This window comes from Uloborus diversus, chromosome 8, assembly GCF_026930045.1.
Source record: "Uloborus diversus isolate 005 chromosome 8, Udiv.v.3.1, whole genome shotgun sequence".
Taxonomy (NCBI): Eukaryota; Metazoa; Arthropoda; class Arachnida; order Araneae; family Uloboridae; genus Uloborus; species Uloborus diversus.
The window spans coordinates 103,435,475-103,461,064 of record NC_072738.1 but is presented as its reverse complement, the minus strand read 5'-3'; the positions used below and the strand labels follow the sequence as shown (position 1 = coordinate 103,461,064).

The window sequence follows — 25,590 nt, the reverse complement described above, 5'->3', positions numbered from 1 at the left end:
AGTAACAAAATGTCGATGACTCAGTATTTCATGTATTAATCTGGAAATATTACACGGCTGAGAAGCTTCAGAAGCCTTTCCAAATACGTTTAAAACAGCAGCCATATATTCTGGTTCGTATTCATCTCTACCTAAGAGACCAACATATGCATTATCTCTTAAAAGGGCATACAGTATTTCAATTTCGCTTTCTCTAAGAAGATTAATTAATCCACTGGTTGAACTTATATCAACCTTAGTATTCGTAAGCTTTCTAGAATATGCATTAAAAATACGATTGTGATTGCTGTCAACTTTGCTGTTCGCAAACTTTACTCTCTCAGTATCATATTTATAAGTACCTCCAAAAACGTTTTCATTTCTTCGATTTTCACTTCTTCTAGTCCTACGTCTTGTTGCACTAGCAGCTGAGTTTGGAATTGCAAATATTCCCCATTCATCATTGTTACGATTTGAAGTCATATTATTTAGATATTTTACAAATCCGTACACAAAATACTTCAGAAAAAAAACACACGTACTTTACTCACGATCATGACATTTCGAAATAGCTATTTACTTCTCATTCCTGAAAGTTTCACATTTCGAAATGCGAACCGAAACCCACACTAATAGAAAATAAGTGTAGTTGTTTCTATAAACCTTGTTCTATTCTGCTCAAGCTTAAGTACCTCCTCTCCACTGAGGAATAGTAAATCACGTGACAAATGAACTCTATTCACCAGACGTCACACTGCGGGTATTAAACGGCATTGTGGGGTGGGTACAGGGGCAGACTGGGTCTCCCCAAGGGCGCCAACCTTGACTCTCAACCCATCAAAAAAAAAACGAAAGGGCATAGGTTTAAGGGCGCAAAAAAAAGAAAAAATTAAAATTTGAATTTTTGGAATCTTGAATTAAAATTATGTTTTTCGCAACCACGAGTGTGTGTATGTAGACGTGTGTGTTTGTGTGTGTGTGTGTGCGGGGGGTATATGTGTGTGTGTGCGGCGGATATCTGTGTGTGGGGGGGTATGTGTATGTGTAGGTAGTTGTGTGCTGTGTAGGTGTGTGTGTATGTGTTTGTGTTTGTAAGTGTATGTGAGGTATGTGTGTTTGTGTGTGGGGGTATGTGGATGTGTGGGTAGTTATGTGTATGCGTATGTGTCTGTATGTATGCGTGTGTGTATGTGTTTGTGTGTGTAGGTGTATGTGTGGGTAGGTATATGTGCATGTGTAAGTGTATGCAAGTAAGTGACGCAACCTGGAGACGGTTTTTGCTATTGCCACATTGCTAAAGGAGCAGCATCGTGAGACATCCGGCCAACGGTGGTGCTGCAGAGGGAAGCGGGGGAAAATAAAATCATAGGAATTCAAAACTGTCAAGTGAGAACGATAAGCAATCGTGATTGCTCGATAATGTATCAAAAATTAATTTGAATTTTGACATCTGGAATTCAAATTATATTTTTCGCAATCACGAGTGTGTGTGTGTGTATGTAGGCGTGTATGTTTGTGTCTCTGTACAGGCATGAGTGTGTGTGTTGCATGTATGCGTGTGTGTTTGTGTCTGTGTGCAGGCATTAGTGTGTGGGTGTGTGTGTTTGTGTAGGTGTATGTAAGCGTGTGTGTGTGTAGGATATGGACGCAACTGGGGACGGTTTTCGCTAGAGGACCAGCATCGGGAGCGGCTGCTCAACGGTGGTGCTGCAGAGGGAGGCGGGGGGGGGGGAAATAAAATCATACATCAAAACTGTCAAGTGAGAACAATAAGCAATCGTGATTGCTCAAAAAATTATAATTAATTTGAATTCTGAAAGTTTGAATTCAAATTATGTTTTTCGCAATCACGAGTTGCGACAGGACCCTACTTATTGGAGTTATTGTTTACTAGAAGCGGCTCCTGTGCCCCCAACCAAGTCGGCCCCTCCTCCTGGGCGGTTACGTGTGTATAGTTATGTATGTGTAGGTTTGTGCGTGTGCTTAGACCTGTGCGTCAATGTATGCACGCCAACGTGCATACGTTGGCGTGTTTGTATGTGTATTTGGTTCATTATAACTGGCAAAACCATGATCAAGTAATAAAATTTATCATAGTATGCTTGAAATATTTAAATAATCACTGCAGTAAATATGCTTCAGAATTAAAATATCAGTTCGCACATGTAACCCACATAACACCTCAAACATCTCTACATGGTATAAAATGAAGTCCTCAAAAAGCGTCTGTGTGTTTGAACTCGCAAAACTTGAGAACTACCCGACCGATTGTGCTGAAATTTTCACAGTTTGTTCCTTTAAGTCCTGAAAAGGTTTGCAGACCAGTTCGAATAAAAGTCGATGAATAGTTCTTTTTTTATTCCAATTTACTTCTAATTTTTACATAAATTGTCAAATATGGGGGTAAAAAATTACTTGCACACATTAATATTACATATCATTTTCCTCGTTCTACGCAGTTTGTTTCAATGCTCTAACTTTATTATGACGGGAGTTATTAGCGTTTTTAGCTCGAATTTTTTCAGGCTTAGCTGAAATTTAGGCACTACTTTCTTCATTAAATAAATCAATAAAAAGTGAAGGAATTGTCCCACAGCTTTCTTTTTGACGCCATTGGACAAATCGACCTTTTTTACTCCATATCTAACTAGACCTATGGTCGCAAAAATAAGCTTTTATCTCAAAAGGAAAAAAAGTTACAAGCCTTTTTAAATCAAGTTTAAGAAATTCCGATTCCATTCAAATTGTAAACCATTTTCTTTCGCATTTTAATTCCTTAATCTTATTTTATTTTGTGTTTCCATGGTTACGCATTTTAGATCATCTTTCTGGATTAAATTTCTTAAAGGTATTTTAATATCTGTCGTCATTGTTTGGAAGGGAAATCATGATGGTTTTTAGTTATTTTTTACGCCTGATTGTTGAATATACGTCACTTGACACAATTTTTATTTTCAAGGTAAACCGGGCAAATCCGGGAAAATCAGCTAGTCAAATTATAAACTAACTCTACTGAGGTTTAATCCATGTGAAATCATACAGGAAAAGAAAAAAATGCTAAACATTTTGCATTATGATGATTTCTTGGCTTGAAAACAAATGTGATTTTTAAGACAACTTTGAGGCTCCATATTTCTAAAACTATTATTTGCCACATATTTACTACTATATGAAGGATGTACAGTTAAATTTTCATACATTTCCGTTCAGTCCCTTTTCAGATATTGAATCTTAAATTTAGCATTTTTTCTCGAAGATGACAAGTTTGACTAACTATATAAAAATATTGACTTGCTTCAGACGTTTCATACAGCTTCTGAGAGTAGTTTTATAAGATATCTATTCAGGGAGAAAAAAAGTAAGAGTGAGTCTTACTTCTTTCTACTAATATTTTTAGGCTAAAAATGTAAAATTTCACACGGAAAATCTTATTTTTAAGGCAATGTTACACAAGTTTTTTAAAACTTTTCAGAAGAATGACTACTGTAAAATTTTAGGTCACTTTCTGCTCAATAAAATGGTTTTTAAATTATTTTGATACATTCATAAATAAAAAAGTTCTAAGAGTTTTTGTAAAGAACTATTTTCATGAAAAGTCAACTCCGCAGCTACCAAAAAGTGACTGCCGAAAAAAATTCTGAAGGTTTAAAAATTTTTAAACCACTGTTTCAGACTATCAATATAATAGTTAATTAACAGGTAAAAAAAATTTTAAATCAAAAATAGTGAGCAACATGGCCTGTATGATTTCACATTGATTGACCCCTGATGAATTGAATTATGTTCTGATCAGCCAAATGAGCTTAAACAAGTTGAAACATTTGACAAATCTTTGTCTGAATGAAAAAAAAATGATTTTACTATAGTTAGAATTTTTTTACCACAAAAAAGTGAGTTGTCCATTATGTAGACCCATTAGCGGATAGAATGCAAAGTTGGATTTCTAGAGTTTGAAATAAGTTCTCAAAAGCGAAAGGAAATATGCTTAATCAATCTATTTTTCCTGAAAAATTGATAAAAGTGTAGTAAATGAGAATGAATGTGGGAAGTTGCTTATATCCAGTTAAGTTGAGCGGAACTTTAAGAACTACAACAAACGAATTGTTTGCATTTGAGTTTTCAGGTTTTAAAAGCATATACTATGCTTTGTCTTCTTTTTTATAAGTATACTGATACTTACATTTATCTTCCCTCTTTTTTAAAATTAATTCAATTGATAAAACTCTTAATTTTACTAATTTTACTAATTTTAATAATGTGTGGTGAATTTCTCGCCAATTGTCTTGGCCATGTTACGGTTCCACGTTGTGATAACTTGGTAATTTACTCATCCATCTTATGATAATTTTGCTCTTGAAAATGTTCTTAAAATTGGAATAGAAAAAGAACAAAATCGAATTTGCGAAATATCGCTTCCAGGTGAACACCCCCATGCTACAAACTAATTTTGTGCCAAATTTCATGAAAATCGGCCGAACGGTCTAGGCGCTATGCGCGTCACAGAGATCCTGACAGACAGAGAGACTCTTTATTATTAGTAAAGGATTTATTGTTCATTGTAAAATATAATGTATTGGAGAATAAGTAATTGTTAAAAAGTATCATAAGAGTTCATTAAAGTTGCGCACATTTTTTTTTTTTTTTTTTTTTTTTTTTTTTTTTTTTTTTTTTTTTTTACGAATGTCCTAGTGGAATTTAAAACAATGCTTTTTTGTGTTCATATTATTATGACTTAATAAAGAAAATAAGAAATAGTTTTATTTTTTAGAAACATTATGTAGGAAACTAAAATCCTTAAATACATTTCTGATCTAATGAAAAGTCTACGTATTTTCTCGGTGGGATCAAGTATCTCCCATGAAGGGATCATGTATCCCATGGTGTGGGGATACATGATCCTTTTATGAAATTATTGAAAATGTAATTATTCTACCAAAACTATCTGCTTGATTTCAACTAAAAAAATACTGTCAGATAGAGGAAAACATTATCTTTGTAAACGTACTTTAAAAAAAAAAAAAAAAAAAAAACTGATAATTTACAGCAGAGGAAAAAGTTGAAAACTAAAGTGGGGATCAAGTAACCCCAGTCTCTCCTATGTGCTATCATATGATATTTAAATTTTCAAAATAAAATTTACAAATATGTTTTTCTGAAAGCGTGGTCAAGGCTCCCTAGGTTCCACTATATTTAAATAATAAAAAAAATTTAATTCTTTATTCAATGTTCGCTAGCTTAATAAATGTGTCTCACCGTTCCCACTTACTGTGTCTTACTGTTCCCCCTCAATGGGGGAACAGTGAGACGAAAATGCATTTTGTTTTTATTTTGTCTGAATTTGTAGATTTTTTTAAGTCAGCTTTTATAATACTTATTACAGTAATACAAGTATTATAGAATTTAAAAGAAATTGATTTTAATGATTTTCATAATAAAAAATGATTGAAATTTTGCGTCTCACGGTACTTACTCTTCCCCTAATCTTAGGTCGGTGCTATTCCGACCGATTAATCGGTGTATCTTAGGAATGCACCGATTAATCGGTCGGAATAGCAATCGGCCTAACTGCCGATTCTTTAATTATTGGCCTTTTGCCAATTAATCGGCGGAGGGATTTTTTTTTTAATTTTTTTTTTATTGTAATTATCTAAAAACGCCTAGAACGAGGACATATGCGGGATCAATTTCTTAACAATACTCCAATACACGAATACAATTTTTTTTATTGTTTAAACGTTAAGTTTGTGGTTATAAAATGGGTATATGCATTCTCAAACTTTTGAGGGAATATTATTCGGGAGAAAAAAAAATCATTCATCATATTCATCTTTTAAATGCACTACAACATACATTTTACAATTTGTTTTAAAAACTGCTACTTTTCGTTCTGTAAATATTTGGTTTCAAGGTGTGCTTTTACATAAGAATCAGCCAGCTAATTAATGAATGGATTTTCTTGGTTATATGTTTGAATTTGGTTTCAAAAATAGTGTATGAATTAAGACTAGACCGTCGTAGTCTTAATACACAAAACAAAACATAAAACAGATATTTTAGCTGTATACTGTAATGATCAAAAATTATAAACGTGCATCTGTTGATTCATGCCGCTTAAAGCCAAATTGCTGCGCAAGCAATTTTTTTCTTCTTTTTTTTTTTTTAATTATTAATTGTTTGAAAAAAAATGCATAAAACTTTGCTGAAAGCACTTAACGAAATAAAAGCTAACGATTTTTATAGATTTGGTTAATTTAAAAATTTGGAGCCCCCATTAAATTCGTGGCCCAAGCGCTCATGTGCCTTTGTACACTAGGACGGGTCACTGTGAAAAAAAAGTCATATTTAACAAAATTTATGGTATATACTCGCATATATGTAGGCAACCGATTAATATTTCTAATCATGATGTATATGACAGGTCTATTGGAAAAAAATAAGATACAATATCGGGGCCTATGTCAAAGCGGGGCCTGTGGGACATAGTTTGCCCTCTCTTTGTTTAGGCAAGAGGGACTGAGAAAATATTCACTCTACATAAAAAGACAACTTTTTATTTATCTAAACCATGACATAAGGCACGTCTGGCGAAAAAGAAAATGAATTAAAATTTTGGGGACTGTGTCAAAGCGGAGCCTGGGTATCATAAACCCTCCATTGATCCCGAAGAGGAGTCACTGTGAACAAATATTTGTTCTTAAAAAAAATTATGATTTATTAAGCCAACTTGTTTAAGCATTCAAACCAAGATCTGCGACAATATTGGTGAAAACCAAAAATTGAAAATTAGGGGCCTATGTCAAACCGGGGCCTGGGGCGGACCGCCCCCTCCGCCCCCCCCCCCTTCGGTACGCCACTGGGGCTTATTAATTTTGTCACCCTGTATCTGAAAAAGAAAATCATCCAAATTCTGTAATATAGCAGTATCGAATCTAGGAAAGCGGCTACTTCCGAGTTTTTCAACATTAAGAGAGGCACCCAAGCACGGATCCAAAAGGAAGTCATTACCCCCTTTGACAAGACCAAAGAAACCATAAAATTGCGTTTCTAGATCTTTAAATTAGGAAGATTTCCTGCCCAAAGCGCCGGCCTCTAAGCTCCTGCCTGGTGTCACCAAAGTTTAAAATGCATTTTTAGGACTAATTTTGAAAATTTTTCTGAATAGAGCATATTCTTTATTTTTCTTCGTAATTAAGTTCTTATTTTTCCTTTAAATACTTTTTACTGTTTCTCAGTCAAAGGGGGGCGAATTGAGGAATCGCCCTGGGCGGCAGAAAGTACTGATCCCCATAGATCATCTAAAACTGCAATTTTCAGATTTTTCCCGGAAGAGAGCCCCCAGACCCCCCCACCCCCCTTTACGTGTCACAATCACAAATAGTTCACAATTGGGAATGCATGCTTGAAGTTTGCATTTTGAAAAATTATAAAACGATGACCCCGAGTCTCTTCCTCTCTTAACATCACCATAGATCGTCTAAAACTGTTTTTAAAATAACAATCTTTAAAATTCATGGGGGTGAGCCCCGGACCCCCTCTTTTCAACATAATTAAATATAACGTACGATTGTGTTGGGAACTTAAATTTGGAAAAATTATCGGGAGAGGCTATCCTGGACCTCCTCTGCCCCTTCCTCCCAAACTTAAAATATAATCTAAAACTGCGTTTTATATATTCAATTTCAAAATAATGCAAGAAGGTAGCCCTCCTACACCCCCTAATTCTGATTGAATATTATCCTTTACGATTAAATTTATATTACTAGTACTAAGGTCTAGCCTTTGACTATCTCTGCTAAACCAGAAGCCAAACCTTCTCTCTCTCTGCGTATTGGAACATGCGTTTGAAACAATTATTGGGCCGCCAAAAGCGTATCCCACCCCCTCAGTTTTTGACCTAGCAACAGAACCGGTACTCTTTCCACAATTTAATGACAGTGTATCTTTTTCAATGAATCATCACAGACGACATGGAAATGGTTTCCGTTTCAAAGCTGGATCAGACGATTTGATTTCTTTTCAATTTTTCATAAATTTTCTGGAAGTAGAACAATTTTGCATAATAAATGCGTGTGTCAAAAATGTTTTATTGTTTGTAATAATTCTGACCAGTATGCTCTAGTCTTCCATTGATTCATTTGCACCTCGGCAATCGTTAGGAACTAGTTTTGAATTTTGCGAATTTGAATTTTTTATCCCCCCAATCGACAATATATTTTCTTCATTAACGAGTTTAAGCTTATGAAGAATTTTTATCATTTCACTTTACTCCCATCTTCTCTACCATTTTTAAATTGATTGTTTCAATCTATCATTAGATGATTTTTATTAAAACTTTCAGTGATGTTGGTTTTCGCTGATGGAAGTAGAACAATCTGTTTTTAAGGTGTTTAAATTATTTTTCGTAAAACATATTTACTTTCTTCTATATCTGATATGTACAGAAGGATATTTGATTCATGAAAATTCTCGAGTTCTGATTTTCTATGTGGGCTGAATAGCTGAATCAATTTTTCAGAATTTCCGAAACATATCTGTCACGGTGTGTCTGATCCATCTTTTTCGGATATGCAAATTCAATTTTAGAAAACTTCCAGGAGAACGACCCCCTCCCCACTGTAGCGCCAGAATAATACCCTCTTTATCATCAAGAGTCATCTAAAACTGCATTTGTAGTACTGCAATTTTCAAAAATTTATAGGAGAGAGCCCCTGATTCCCCCTCTTTCTTTAACACGATCAAAGACAAGCCTACAATTGCGTTTTTGGAGTATCAATTTCCAACAATCGCCGGGGGAATGGCACCGAAATTCCATTTCCACTAACATTATCAAGATCTATCAAAACTGCGTTTTTAAAGATACAAGTACGAAAATTTTAAGTCAACATTATTGAAAAATCGTGTTAAATTTGGTTTTTAGGTCTTCAATTTCGAGAAAATTTCAGGAGCGCTTCCAAAAACTCTTTTTCTTAACGTCACAAAGGTCGGCTACAATTGCGATTTTAGAGCTTCAATTTCAGAAAACTGCTTTTCCCCCAACCATAGATAGCATTTTTAAGACTTTAATTTTGAAAATTTTCCTGGGGTGAGTCATAGGATATCTTCTTTCCCTAACATTATCACAGATAGTCTAAAACTGCGTTTTTAGAACTACAATTTTGAAAACAAAGGAAAACCCTTTTTCACACAACGTTAGACTATCTACAATTGCGCTTTTAAAGTTTCAATACTCAAAAATTACCGGGAAGGGCACATCAAACCTTTTATCACCCTAACGTCATCAGAGAGCGTCTAAAACTATAGTTTTAAAACTACAATTTAGAAAATTTTCTGGGGGAGAAACCCCCGGACCCTCTATCTAAGGGACAATAAAATAAGATTCATATTGCATAGATTCATATTGTGTACATCTAATAATGACTGCATCTTAAGCCAGAAAGTTGAATCCACTCTTCCTGTAATTGTTCATGCGTTTGAAAAAAAAAAAGGTGAAGCAAAATTCAGGAGTACACAAAACTTGTTTGCTGAAGGTGCACATTGTAAAATTTGGAAAGGCAAGGCAGGTTAACAATCTAACAATATTTCATTTCAAAATGCTATTTGTTAGCGCTACCCCTCCCCCTCCCTCCATGAATTTGAATGGAAACTAAACACTCTAAAAACTGTTATATTTAACCCGATTCGAAAGCGAGAAAAATTTTATTTTGGGGGGGGGGGGGGAATTTGCGCCATTGAGCTTGGGGGGGATGGGCACCCCTGATATGTTGCATACTCAGTATGTCATCTGCCATCAGCTAGGTTATTCCCTATTCCAGACTGATGAGTTCATCATAAGGACAAAACTGCAGTCTTTGGATGGGGTAACTGGGCTGTCGGTATAACAGGGGTGCCCACCTAAGGGGGCTCAGGACGCAGACTGCGCCATTAAAATTTTTAGGGGGGAGTTGTTTCAAGGTGTAATTTTCTCCTTTTTAGGGGGGGGGGGGTTGCACCCTTGCTCTTAAAGGAGGTGGTCATCCATGGGTATATCGCATGTAGTTCTGTCATAGCCCTGGCTAAAGGGCGTTAACTTAATGCTTAGTAAAAATGAATCTCACGCAAGACACTATTATTACTATAACTTCAAAAAAAAAAAAAAAAAAAACATTTTACGTATCCTTTAAAGTAATTTTTAAATTAGCTCCAATTTTTTAAGAGAAGCGCATAGTTATCTTGTTTCTTCTAAATCATATTAACATTTAATTTTAAAACATTTTATAAAAAATTGCAATTTCAATCTTTCAACAAACCATGCACAGCGATTTAGAAGAACTCAAAAGTGGACAATAAGCGCTTGAATTTGTTTATTGCTTTAATATATTTCTTTGAAAAACAAAAGATGTATCAATACTAATGTTTGACTGAAATATTTCATCGTACGAAGTTTGTTTCACTTTTTGAATTAATATTAAACTCTGCGATGAAAGTAAATATTAAATGTTCTTTTTTCGCGCAGCTATAAAAAGTGTGCGTACTTTTGCAAACAGTTTTGTAGTGTGTCATACTCTTCCTAAAATTTAAGTTTTGAATAAAAATAACAATTAAGAGAAATGTATTACTAAAATTTCTGCAATTATTTAAAAAGAAACCAAGCATTAAACGTAGACTGCAACGCAAAAATCGTATTTAACCTAACATTGTTTGTTGCCTATTATAACATGCGCGAAACTCACTGATGGGTGATAATGCTGGAAGCGGAGGTGGTTTGTTTAGTTCTAATAAGGCGCACAGGTTTTAGACTCAAAAATTAACAAAGACGCACAGATTTGAGAGCGCAAAAAAGAAACACAGGCGCACATGTCCGGGAAAGAAAAAAAAAAAAAATCGAAGGCGCTTATGTTCGATGACATAAATAAAATAAAAGCAAAATATATATATATATATATATATATATATATATATATATATATATATATATATATATATATATATATATATATATATATATATATATATATATATATATATATATATATATATATATATATATATATATATATATATATATATATATATATGTATATATATATATATATATATTATATATATATATATATATATATATATATATATATATATTAATTTGAATTTTTGGCATCTTGAATTCAAATTATGTTTTTCGCAATCACGAGCGTGTGTGTATGAATGCGCGTGTGTGTTTGTGTAGGCGCATGTGTGTGGGTGCGCGTGTGTGTATGTATGTATGTATGCATGTGCGTGCGTGTTGTGTATGCAGTGCTGTGTGTGTACGCGTGTGTGTGTGTGTGTGTGTGTGTGTGTGAATGTAGGCATATGTGTTTGTGTCTGTGTGCAGGCATGAGTGTGTGTATGTGTGTGTGGGTGTGTGTGTAGGAGTGGGTGTTTGTGTCTGTGCGCAGGCATGAGTGTGTGTATGCGTGTGTGTGTAGGATATGGACGCAACCTGGAGACGGTTTTCGCAAGAGGAGCAGCATCGTGAGGCCGGTCGACGCGACGGTGGTGCTGGCAGAGGATGCTGGTGGGAAAATAAAATGACAGCACATCAAAACAGTCAAATGAGAACAATAAGCAATTGTGATTGCTCAAAAAAAAAAAAGATTCGAGGGAGCAAACAGAAAAGAACGAAGTCGCGCTGGGGTTTGAAGGAGGAAAAGGAAAAAAAAAAAAAAACCGAAAGTTGACAGATCTGAGGGCGCAAATAAATGGAAACAAAGGCATACAGGTTTAAGAGTGCAAGAAAAAAAATTTGAATTTTGACCTCTTGCATTAAAATCATGTTTTTCGCAATCACGATTGTGTGTGTGTGTATGTAGGCGTGTGTGTTTATGTGTGTGTGTGTTTATGTCTGGCAGGTATGAGTGTGTGGGTGGTTGTGTGTATGAGTGTTTATGTGTGTGGGGGGGGGGGAGGTGTATGTGTGTGTAGGCATGTGTTTGTGTCTGTGTGCAAGCATGAGTGTGTGGGTAGTTGTGTGTGTGTATGTGTAGGTGTCTGTATGTGTTTGTGTGTGTATGTAGTGTTTGTGTATGTGTTTGTAGGCGTATCTATATGTGTGTGTGTACGTGCGTGTATGTATGCGTGTAAGTGTAGGATATTGACGCAACGTGGAGACGGTTTTCGCTAGAGGAGCAGCATCGTGAGGCGGCCGGTCGACGGTGATGCTACAGAGGGTGCTGCTGGTGGGAAAATAAAATGATAGGACGCCAAAACAGTCAAATAAAAACAATAAACAATCGTGATTGCTCAAAAAAAAAAAAAAAAAAAAAGACTTTGGTGCACACGTTTCAAGACACAAAATAATTTTAAAATGAAAAAAATTAATTTGAATTTTGATGTCTTGAATTCAAATTATGTTTTTCGCAATCACGAATGTGTGTATGTAGGCGTGTGTGTTCGTATGTGGGGGGGGGGATATGTGTGTTTGTGTGTAGGGGTATGTGTATGTGTGTGTAGGCATGTGTGTTTGTGTCTCAGTGAGGGCATGTGTGTGGGTAGTTCTGTGTATGAATGTGTGTGTGGGGGTGTATGTATGTATGCGTGTGTGTGTGTAAGTGTCTGTATGCATGCGTGTGTGTATGTGTTTGTGTATGTGTGTAGGGGTATGTGTGTGTATGGTGGTGTTTGTGTATGTGTGTGCGTGTGTGTTGGTGCGTGTATGTGTAGGATATGGACGCAACCTGGAGACGGTTTTCGCTAGAGGAGCAGCATCGTGAGTCCGGCCGACGCGACGGGTGGTGCTGGAAGAGAGTGGCGCCGCGCCGGTGGGAAACATGATAGCACGCCAAAAACAGTCAAATGAAAGCAATAATAAGCAATCATGGTTGGTCAAAAAAAAAAAAAAAAAAAGTTCGAGGGCAAAAAAAAAAAAAAAAAAAAAAAAAAAAAATAAATAAATAAAAAATCAATTAAAATTTAATTTGAATTTTGACATTTTGAATTCAAATTATGTTTTTCGCAATCACGAGTGTGTGTATGCAGGCGTGTGTGTTTGTGTGTGTGGGGGGTATGTGTGTTTGTGTGTAGAGGGTATGTGTATGTGTGTAGGCATGTATGTTTGTGTCTGTGTGCAGGCATGAGTGTGTAGGTAGTTCTGTGTATGTTTGTGTGTGTGTGGGGAGAATGTGTATGTGTGTGTAGGCATGTGTTTGTGTCTGTGTGCAAGCATGAGTGTGTGGGTAGTTGTGTGTGTGTATGTGTAGGTGTCTGTATGTGTTTGTGTGTGTATGTAGTGTTTGTGTATGTGTTTGTAGGCGTATCTATATGTGTGTGTGTACGTGCGTGTATGTATGCGTGTAAGTGTAGGATATTGACGCAACGTGGAGACGGTTTTCGCTAGAGGAGCAGCATCGTGAGGCGGCCGGTCGACGGTGATGCTACAGAGGGTGCTGCTGGTGGGAAAATAAAATGATAGGACGCCAAAACAGTCAAATAAAAACAATAAACAATCGTGATTGCTCAAAAAAAAAAAAAAAAAGACTTTGGTGCACACGTTTCAAGACACAAAATAATTTTAAAATGAAAAAAATTAATTTGAATTTTGATGTCTTGAATTCAAATTATGTTTTTCGCAATCACGAATGTGTGTATGTAGGCGTGTGTGTTCGTATGTGGGGGGGGGGGATATGTGTGTTTGTGTGTAGGGGTATGTGTATGTGTGTGTAGGCATGTGTGTTTGTGTCTCAGTGAGGGCATGTGTGTGGGTAGTTCTGTGTATGAATGTGTGTGTGGGGGTGTATGTATGTATGCGTGTGTGTGTGTAAGTGTCTGTATGCATGCGTGTGTGTATGTGTTTGTGTATGTGTGTAGGGGTATGTGTGTGTATGGTGGTGTTTGTGTATGTGTGTGCGTGTGTGTTGGTGCGTGTATGTGTAGGATATGGACGCAACCTGGAGACGGTTTTCGCTAGAGGAGCAGCATCGTGAGTCCGGCCGACGCGACGGGTGGTGCTGGAAGAGAGTGGCGCCGCGCCGGTGGGAAACATGATAGCACGCCAAAAACAGTCAAATGAAAGCAATAATAAGCAATCATGATTGCTCAAAAAAAAAAAAAAAGTTCGAGGGCAAAAATAAATAAATAAATAAATAAATAAATAAAAAATCAATTAAAATTTAATTTGAATTTTGACATTTTGAATTCAAATTATGTTTTTCGCAATCACGAGTGTGTGTATGCAGGCGTGTGTGTTTGTGTGTGTGGGGGGGTATGTGTGTTTGTGTGTAGAGGGTATGTGTATGTGTGTAGGCATGTATGTTTGTGTCTGTGTGCAGGCATGAGTGTGTAGGTAGTTCTGTGTATGTTTGTGTGTGTGTGGGGAGAATGTGTATGTGTGTGTAGGCATATGTGTTTGTGTCTGGGTGCAAGCATGAGTGTGTGGGTAGTTGTGTGTGTGTATGTGTAGGTGTCTGTATGTGTTTGTGTGTGTATGTAGTGTTTGTGTATGTGTTTGTAGGCGTATCTATATGTGTGTGTGTACGTGCGTGTATGTATGCGTGTAAGTGTAGGATATTGACGCAACGTGGAGACGGTTTTCGCTAGAGGAGCAGCATCGTGAGGCGGCCGGTCGACGGTGATGCTACAGAGGGTGCTGCTGGTGGGAAAATAAAATGATAGGACGCCAAAACAGTCAAATAAAAACAATAAACAATCGTGATTGCTCAAAAAAAAAAAAAAAAAAAGACTTTGGTGCACACGTTTCAAGACACAAAATAATTTTAAAATGAAAAAAATTAATTTGAATTTTGATGTCTTGAATTCAAATTATGTTTTTCGCAATCACGAATGTGTGTATGTAGGCGTGTGTGTTCGTATGTGGGGGGGGGGATATGTGTGTTTGTGTGTAGGGGTATGTGTATGTGTGTGTAGGCATGTGTGTTTGTGTCTCAGTGAGGGCATGTGTGTGGGTAGTTCTGTGTATGAATGTGTGTGTGGGGGTGTATGTATGTATGCGTGTGTGTGTGTAAGTGTCTGTATGCATGCGTGTGTGTATGTGTTTGTGTATGTGTGTAGGGGTATGTGTGTGTATGGTGGTGTTTGTGTATGTGTGTGCGTGTGTGTTGGTGCGTGTATGTGTAGGATATGGACGCAACCTGGAGACGGTTTTCGCTAGAGGAGCAGCATCGTGAGTCCGGCCGACGCGACGGGTGGTGCTGGAAGAGAGTGGCGCCGCGCCGGTGGGAAACATGATAGCACGCCCAAAAACAGTCAAATGAAAGCAATAATAAGCAATCATGATTGCTCAAAAAAAAAAAAAAAAGTTCGAGGGCAAAAAATAAATAAATAAATAAATAAAAACTCAATTAAAATTTAATTTGAATTTTGACATTTTGAATTCAAATTATGTTTTTCGCAATCACGAGTGTGTGTATGCAGGCGTGTGTGTTTGTGTGTGTGGGGGGTATGTGTGTTTGTGTGTAGAGGGTATGTGTATGTGTGTAGGCATGTATGTTTGTGTCTGTGTGCAGGCATGAGTGTGTAGGTAGTTCTGTGTATTTGTGTGTGTGTGGGGAGAATGTGTATGTGTGTGTAGGCATATGTGTTGGTGTCTGTGTGCAGGCATGAGTGTGGGTAGTTGTGTGTGTATGTGTAGGTGTCTGTGTATATATGTGTTTGAGTGTGTGTAGGTGTATTTGTGTGTATGTGTTTGGTGTGTGTGCGTGTATGTGCGTGTGTAGTTGTGTATGTATGCGCGTGTGTGTAGGACATGGATGCAACCTGGAGGCGGTTTTCGCTATAGGAGCAGCATCGTAAGGAGCCGATCGACACGGTGACGCTGCGACGGTGGTGCTGGCGGGAAAATAAAATGATAGCACATCAAAACAGTCAAATGAAAGCAATAAGCAATCGTAATTGCTCAAAAAACAGAAGACGCAGAGGTTTGAGAGCGCAAAACGAAAGACAGTAGCATAGAATCGCTAAAGAAAAAGAAGAAAAAAAAAAAATCAGTTGTTTACGGAGAATTCTCCGAGTTGTTAAAACTCTTATGAGTTCAAAATTTTGAAAAGAATAGATACATAATAGATAGCGATCTACTAAGATTATCGTTTAAAAACACAGAAAGTTTACCTGTCAGAGAATTTTTTTTTTCTTTATGTAAAAGCGACATCTCGCGGCAAAACTCTCTGCCACCATCAGATCCTCGTAGGATACGTTTTCTTTCTCTCATCTCCTTTTTTTCCCAATTTAAAAGGACAGCAGAGAATGGCAATGGCCTGTCTTTTCTCCCTTGTGAACGCCACATGCAGGCGTGATTTGTTCGGGAAAGCTATCAGTGTCAATCAGTATTTTTTAAAATCAGCTGCTTATTACTGTACTAAGAAGTTGAAGGTGATTGCTTTTCATTGTAATTTCCTATTAGTTTTTGAAAAACCTGTGTTGCACTTTTTTTTCCCTGTAACTCTTTTAAATCTGTAATCCTCCTTACCCCATGGCCTTCAAGAACCCCTGTCTGATAATTATAATTTTTCCTCCCTAAATGGAAATTAAATACTGCTGAACTAAGAATGTCTTTGCGAAAATAGAGTAATCAGTGTTAGATTATGATTGAAGATTTGGTCAATTAAATTTTTTATGTATTGGAAAATTGTATATGAAATTTTTGAGGTACATAAAATGATAACAGTTTTGACGTGACGGTGTTTCAAGTATTACTACGCCAAAGAAATTTCAAATTATGATTTGAAACAAGTTTTTATGTACACAGGGATGTTTTATTTTTTTTTTCCCATCGGGGGGGGGGGGGGGGGGGGGGGAAGCGTCCCTAGCAAAATATAATTTAATTTTTCCACTTATTTTTATTGCAAGTCAAAGTTCCAAATTCAATGTGCAGAACTTAACAATAATAAATAATTGTATTCATTTATCACATTTGTGAAACATAATCAAAATATCAGAAATGATCGGTTTGTACCCATAAAGTCCAACCCAACGTTATGAGAAATATTTTATTTGAATGAAAGTGATTAAAAAATCATTAATTTTCATTTTGAACCTTTTTTATGGTTGTATAATATAGGAACCCTAGAGGACCCGACAGACGTTGCTCTGTTCAAATTCTCTAAATTGAAAAGTTGAAAGATTTAATAAACTATTAAATGTTTGAACTTCTTTGTTGACAAAAAAGATTAAAATGAAATTGTTTTAAGCTGCTTGGTGTCAGAATGTATATTTACTACAACTTGATTTATCTAATGCCCACTGAGCAGCTGTATTATTAGCTATTTTTTCTCGTGTACTTTACAGATCTTTATAAAGGTTATGATTTGATCCTTCAGCCATACTTAAAGGATAAAAATCGTCCTCAGATATTAAGCGTAAAAAACTAACTACCCATGTAAAACAAACGGCAAATCCCGCTGCAACGTCTTTCCTATGAAAAAGAATAAAACAATCGAAAGGATACCATTGGAAGAAATGATAAAGGTAAAAACAGTTCCCTGAATTAACGAAAACCACTCACACCCCCCCTCCCGATATAAAACAAATATTTTTCAACTTACATGAATAAACTCTTTAAAAACCAAAGACAATTCTTTGCAATTTAAAATATTTCGCGAAATAAACAAAAAATACGATAAATTACATTAACAGTAGCTTTAAAATGCAAACAAATAATCTCGCAACTCTACTCATGGCCAAAGTCGCCAAGCCAGCACGTTATTGTAATTCAGCCAATCAATGAGCGAAGCGAACTCCGACCGTTTAGCGGTCTGATCTTTTGAACGAAAACTTTTAAATCCCGCTCTCTCGCTGAGCATTCTCGCTTGCTATCATTGGGGATATTTCGATAATTGGGAATCTGGCGATCTTTCTTCATTGGCGTCAATATTTGGCTCCTGCGCCTGCGCGAGAAGTATTTTTCATTGCAAAGCTAAACAAAGAGAACGGAAACATCTATTTACATAGGGTTACTAAAATAAAACTATGAACGTCAAAAATGAGACGACCGCGCCAGATTTCCAATTATCGAAATATCCCCCTATCTTTCTCTGCGTACTTGAATGATCTTCATATATTGCCAAATTTGTTCTTTCCTCCAAAGATAAAAATCTTCCACTGCACTGATCTTTTTTGTACAGAACTATCCTGTTGTAATTTATCTGAATGAAAATAAAATTTCTTTCGTGTTTAAATTCCATCGTCTTTTCTTTTAATAATGTACACTGATTTGTTTGATAATAATTAAAGTATTCTTGCCATTGGTGCCAAAATTCGGATGGGTTGTGAGCCGAGAAAAAAATGTTGGTAGGTACGGTACTTTTGGTTAGTGAAAGAAACCCGATTTCTTCCAGTACTTAAAATTAAAATACTATATCACGGGAACCAGACTTAGATAAAATGAAAAGCTTTCTGCGAACACAAATCCTAACTGGAAAATTTTCTGCAAATAATTATTTTGCCTAACTCACCCTTGAATAAAAAATTAAATTTATTTTATATTCAAATATAAAAGAGACAATAAAAAAAGGCTTTAAATCATTTATTTATTTATTTATTTTTTGCAATAACATATACAGTCGGACCTCCATATATCGAAGTAGCAAATTTCCGGAAAAAAAAATCGATATATAGAAATTCCGATACATAGAAACAATCTTATTTTATCATAAAAATCTCTTAAAACATTAAAATTAAAGCTAATTTTCGTGCATGAAACCCACTTTCTAATTTATACGAGCATCGGATGAAACGAAAGTTAATAACTGGAAAATTAACAGAAATTACATTTTTGTGCGTTCATACGTCTTCATTCTTCGGCAGTTCAACTTGATTCGCAACATGAGGGGATTTTCGTTTTGACAATGTAATCGAGATAAAAGTAAAAAATCAATCTACTTAACGTGAATGATTTTACTGAAACTAAAAAGACTAAGAAAGATAATCGACAGACAAAAAGGATAACTTGAAACTGATTTTACTGGTTACAACTAAGATTTGAAATAAACTTGAGGGAATTTAAGAACTCCAGAACGGAACAACGATCTATCTACACACCCCTCAAACAATGATTTTTTATGAGTTTCTTAGCAACCTTTAGTGAACATAATTTTCTCCCGTAACCTTCATTTTTCAATGAGACAAACAATCTAAAGTGGAAAAAAAAATCTACGAATGTCTCGAAATTTTTTTTCGATATATAGAGATTTTTTCGATATATAGAAACTATTTTTCTATGTAATGAACATAGAAATTTGCTGGGATTTCGATATATAGAAAATTTCGATATGTGGAAGTTCGATGTATGGAGGCTCGACTGTAGTTTGCTTATTTCTCACCAACTGAAGAAAACTACCAAAACCATTTTTTTTTTACACATGTGCTTTAAAAGGCTTTTGGAGAAAGGCTTTAACAGAAAGAAACTCTAGGATTTTCTTAAAAAATCCCCTTAAAAAAAGTTTTTTTTTTAAAATCAACGTTAGCAGTTTGAAAAAAAATTTCTGCAGAGCCAAAAATTTTCTGCGAACGCCGTTCGCGCGTTCGTCTATATTATGCAAGACTGACAGGAACTAAAATCGTTGCTTTCAAGAAATGAAGACTTCACTCTCTCTCTCTACATTTTATCTATTTTTTATTGACATATCACAGTAGGAAATTTCATTACAAAAGGCAGAGCCGACTTTCTTATTATCCTTTGGCAACGAGTTAATTATTTATTTCAGTTCTTGCTCAACAATAGGTTAAAATAAATATTAATCATTTGGGAGATATAACTATTCAATGTTTAAACCAATTAATTAACAAAATCATTTCCGATTCGATCTATCGCGTTTCGAAACCATGCTTGCCACAACTTAATTACACACAAAAAATTTGATCAAAATCGGTTCAGCCGTTTAAAAGCCTTATGGTGACAAACGTCTGCACAGAAGATTTTTATATATTAAGATAAGAATGAAGTTGTAATTTATTTAATAGCAATTATTAAAACATTAAAATTTAGTAAATTTCAAAATGTTCATTTTTTATGTGGAAATTTCAATGCTAGGTAAGCATTAACAAAGTAAAACATAAAAGGCTGTAAAATATTAGTTGCAAATATTTTACAGCTTTTCATTTTTGTTTAATATTTGGTTTCAGTTTTGGTTTAGTATTAACTTAAACAAAACCAAAACTTCTTGTATGTTTATATTTTCAAATAAATAGCAAGTTGCTTTTTTGACAGTAAAAAATAATGTGCATGTAAAAAAATGCAGAAAAAAAGAACTAACTTTTGGGACCTAATTTCATATTGCAAGAATGCTCCATGAAGTGAAAAATGGACAAACTTATGTGTAATTTATTGCAATAGTGTAAAAAATATTTAGTAATTAACAAATGTAGCATAGGTAACTTTTATTAACAAGTATAGCTTAACTTCTTGTTTAAGTTATCCTTTATACAAACACAAAAAACCTCAAAACCCAGTATCAGGCAGGGTTGTCAGAAGTCTCATATTTTGAAAAAAAATTATCCCGCGTCTTCGGGAATTTCCATACGGGATGGCTAAAATCCCATATTCTAGCCAATACCAATATTTTACAGAACTAGACATTATTTTCAGGGAAGAAATAAAGTGAAATAATGAACACCAAGAAAATCATGTGGCAGCAAACGCAAAATTTATTTTCGTTTTGATTTGCTTTTTATTGTTTAGCCAGCCAACCGACCATGAAGATCCGAATGAGTGCTTCTTTATTCACTTTTGTTTGAAATATATCTCTGCTCATGCATCGTCAATCACAATGTAAATTGTTTTTACACTTTGATAGACGACATTTTGTGAGGTTTCTGCCACTTTGCGGCAGAAACTAGCAAAAACTCACAAAATGAAAAATTAATTCTTGATATACAACAGAAAATGCATTGAAAAAATAATTGTTAACCAAAGTACTGTAATTTTATAACAAAATTATCACAATTCAAAATCAAATGTTACATTGTTTGGACAATGCATCAAGGAGCAAGCAATGTTCGTGTGAAACTTTCATCTATTGTATAACTGGTCCACCATGTAGTAACTGGGGTTGTGGTAAAAATTTGACTGGAAAAATAAGTTTTGAGAAATGGGGCCAGTTTGTTTTGCAAAGCTGTGACATAATGCACAAAATTTAGGCTAGTAAAATTCTGGCACTTTCTTCTTGAAGCACATGACGTGATAATTTCAATCACAAACAATTTAGAGGAAGCATAAGTGAGCAAATTACAATCAGTAATGCCAGTTTAATTCTGTATGTTACTCCTCTTTCCTAAGCATGCATGATTTTTTATCCTTTGTTAAATTAATCCAAATACTATGATCCTCTGCAGTTGGAAAGTTCCCTTTCTGAACTAAATCAAGGGCACTAGCATGGGATTTTATTTTTTTAAATGATGTAATGTTTAATTTTTTAGTTTAATTAAATAAATATCATTTATTAATTACTTGTTATTACAGACATTTTTAAGTTTTTGCTAGTTTCTGCCGGTTTTTACTGGTTATAACCAGTTTCTGCCACTGGCACGGCAAAAACTAGTTTCTGCCGGCAGAAAGCCAACCCTTCCATACGTCTTGTTGTGTCCCATTTCCTGAAGCGACAGTAGGTGCAACGAATATTTCAACGAAAAGTCACTAGCTAGAGCTGCTTAAACATTTTCATACCCAATAAATTAAATCATGCAAAAGAATTAATATATTTTATGTTTCCCTTGCCTTAATGCACTCATATAGCAAGGATATTTTTGTTTATAACTAATTTGTGGACTACTGCTGTCTGTTTTTTTAAACTAAAATGTGAATGAAATAGCAACCCTACACACACACACACACATATATATATATATATATATATATATATATATATATATATATATATATATATATATATATATATATATATATATATATATAGCTCATTTGGGTGAAGAGTGCCGCAATACGAAGAAATGAAATTTTACAGGAGAAACAATTGAAGTTGCTCTTCAGGCAGTTGGCTTTAAGAAAAGTCAGTTTACTGTGCTCTCCAGTGGTTAATATTCGAACAAAAAAATCTCGTTATTTTCCGAAGAAGATAGAACAGTTTTTGAAGTCCTTTAAGCAAAAAAAAATTCACACTGCGGCACACTTTTTCCAAATGAGCGATATGTTGCTTGTTGCAATATGATGGTTGTTTGAAATAAAAATATTTCATGATTTTTTAAAATTGCAGTTTCTCTTAGTGGCTTTCTAAACCTCGACAACATATTTTTTTTATATCCATTACATGTTTATAAAATGTAGAAACATTTTTTTTTTCAATTTAATGATTCAGATTTTATAGATTTTCTTCAATTTTTGAATTTATAAAATCATTTTGTAGATGAAAGGACTAGTTCTTGGAGTTTACACTGAACCAGCTGAAAGCTGTAATGAAGTATCAGCTTTAACTGCAGCTTGTCAAGATCTCGATGGAAAGTGTAATGGAATGTTATCCAATTTAATAAAGGAGTAAGTTGATTTTTGTAAAGGAAAGCTTGATTTTTCATTATCGTAAAAAATTGCTGTCGTGTATGTAGTCTTTCAATTAATGTTTAAAACTTCATGAATATTTTAGTCTGCAAAAAGTAAGAACAGCAGCATTGACATATTCATGGAATTTCCAAAATTACAAAATAGAATGGAAAATTAAAACTTATGCATATTATGGGGTAAATTTCAGTCTCGAAAGACCTCCATACCTCCTGAAAACGATGGGTGGGAAAAAAACTCTTATCTTCCAGCTCTTAGATTTTAATCTTTAGTTTTTCCAAACCACCCCAGGGCAATTCCTAAAACTACTACCTAAACTCATCTTAAGATTTTATATCATGTTAAAAAAAAAAAACACTGCTGTATTTGCCGTCCCGCAGAAGTTGCCATCCGTGGCAAGTGTCCTGCCTGCTTTTTAATTAACTATGGTTTTTTTTGTTTTTGTTTTTAGGGCACATAAACTTTTACTCTTTCCAAACAAGGCAATTTTTCTAATAAATCCCCCAAGAAACATTGCTTGGTGAACAAAAAATTTTCTTATGAACTTCACTTATGAATTTTGTATGTTGTACAAAATTAGTTGTAAAAGATACTTTATTTTCCAACTGTACTAATACTTAAAGCTAAACGTTAGTAGCTATGAATTAATTTTCCATTATAAAAAATTGACTTTCCGAATAAAATTATCTATCTTTAATGATGGTAAATTTGATTTTCTTTGTTGGTTTTATTACTTCTATGTAGAAAACTAGCTTTTTCATTCTTATAAACTCTTATGTTTTTGTTATGCTACGTAGAGATATTCTTGGGAATAAAAAAAAAAAAAAAAACTTTTTTACATGATGTTTCAAAAATGTTATTTTATGCTTCTATGGTTTTAAAGAAGCCTAGTCATGGTTAGTTTTGAATCATTAAACATAAGATAATCAAATTTTGATAACATAGTGATAACTTCAGCTATTATATTGATAAAATATTTTGAATTGATTAGATTAGAAATTATTTCCCAAAGTCTAAAGTCTTAATTTATCTTTCAATCTTTGCAATGGTGTTGCTTTACAAATTCAATGTCATAGTTTAACTTTTCTGTTTTAATTTATCTTTCATAATTTGATTTGTTTTCATTATATGTTCCGTTTCAGCTATTTAACTTCCTCCCAATTTTGCACGAAATATCAAACAATTTTCTTAGTTGTTATCAATGTTTGCCGATATATCGTGATATGTATCATGATATATTAGGGTCAGTCAATTAATAACGAGGCAGAGGATACAAAACAGATTTTATTCGACATTCTTCAAAAATACCAATTGAAATTGTTTAAACACATATCCCACTGGGAAATTATTTGTATAATCCATGCTCATTAAAGTCCTTTGGCTGCTGCTGGCACCAATTATGCACACACTTCTTTACTTCATCGTCCAAATGAAATTGTTGTCCCCAAAGCAGGGCTTGAAAATTATATAGGCATGTAATTTTTTAAATCAAATATTTCTTCCCAACATTTTATTACTTCGTATTTTATTGAAAAACTAGAAAATCGCCCGTTAAGGTATGACGGGTGAAAATTGCTTCTACATTTTAACGAAGCCATTGCTTGTTTGGTATCGCAACCCTAACTCAAATGGATGAACCCTAAACTCCAGTAGGTAGCATTCATAGTTGACCACTTTTTCGTTTCTTCATTCCCCTGAAATAACACAGTCTTACCAGAAGAACAGTTAAGTTATGGGAGCCTTGAGTTCAGCCTTGTCACAATAAAGCTTTTCCCTGTATGTTAAACATTACCAAAACATATTATCATGCTGTGGCGCAAGTTTCATTGTTGAAACACGCGGGTCGATCATTTCCAGAAACTCAAAATTTATTTCAAGCCATATCGCTATAATCATATTTGGACTAACATATAAAATCATTAGGAATCGTAGGCAACGGGGACTGCTTAAGTCGAGAAGAAAGAGTTTTCTGTGTCCAGTTTGTTTGGAAACTATTTTCTCCTATTGTGCATGCGTCAGTAAGGAGAAACCTGTTAATATAAAGCTAAATCGCAAAATATCTGAACATAAAGCTGTTAAATTATTTTTTTGTCTGATTAATACTATATGACAAATTCAAATGTTGTTATCAATCTTTACTAATAATAAAGCTGAAAGTCTCTCTGTCTGGAGATCTGGATTTCTCTCTGTCTGGATCTCTGACGTGCACTGGGGTGTGCACCTCAAAGCGATTTTTCAAAAATTTGCTTTTGTTCTTTTCTATTTCAATTTTAAGAACATTTTACCGAGCAAATTATCATAACATGGACGAACAAATTGGGGAGAAATTCACCATCGATTATTTGTAAATATACTGGAAAAACCAAATGACCTTTTAATTTTCTGCTACGGGCAGGGTGGTTAGTTTCCAGGTAGTAGGTCTAGGGTGGTTAGTTTCAAAAATATTTATTTTTAAACACTTTTTTTTATGAGATTTAGAAAAGTATAACCAATTTTGAAAATGATCAATACAAACTAATGCTGTTATAAAATTTTTTAAATGTTTTTTTCACTTCACTTGTATGCCTCCGTTACATGTCCCCTCACATTTTTTCATTTATTTACTCAATGCAAAAACATATAACAGATTTAATAGTGAAATTTAAATTATTTGATGTTTTTTAAATAGGTTAAAAGAAATATGTTGTAAAGTAAAAAAATATATAGCATTCATATTCTTTTGAATCACTGTCACAGTATTTCTTGTATTTTCCATTCAGGAATTAAGTAATAGAATTTCCTATAGACAGCAGTACTGGCATCTACAGAGGTTTAGAATCACAAGTAGCCCTTTTCAACTCTGGGTCTTCATAGTGAAGCTAAAGAACTTAGTGTGAAAGAATTTCAGCATAATTCTATTTGAAGTCAAATAGGTCCTTAGCTTTGTTTATCTTCTGTTCTTGAGTTAGAAAGGAAAGAATTGTTTGTGTACAAAAAAATGTGGAACTGATGTGATATACCCCACCCTTGGCGACTTTTTCCTGTTGGCGCCAAGAAAGCGTCGCCAAGAAAATGATGTATGACAACATATGTCATACATCGTTTTTAGCGATGCTTTTTTTAGCGCCAACAGGAAAAAATCAGATAAAAAAACATGA

The 25,590-nt window shown here is 34.6% G+C and overlaps 1 protein-coding gene across 1 annotated transcript in view; it reads left to right on the top strand.

Moving 5' to 3' along the window:
* Nucleotides 1-16,185: 16,185 nt before the first annotated feature.
* LOC129228232 (cytosol aminopeptidase-like) overlaps nt 16,186-25,590 on the top strand; it is a 76,117-nt gene continuing 66,712 nt past the window's right edge. The window contains exons 1-2 of the mRNA XM_054862897.1: nt 16,186-16,317; nt 22,305-22,432. Coding sequence (XP_054718872.1) covers nt 16,192-16,317; nt 22,305-22,432 — 254 coding nt within the window. The 5' untranslated portion in view covers nt 16,186-16,191. The remainder of the gene's footprint in view (nt 16,318-22,304; nt 22,433-25,590) is intronic.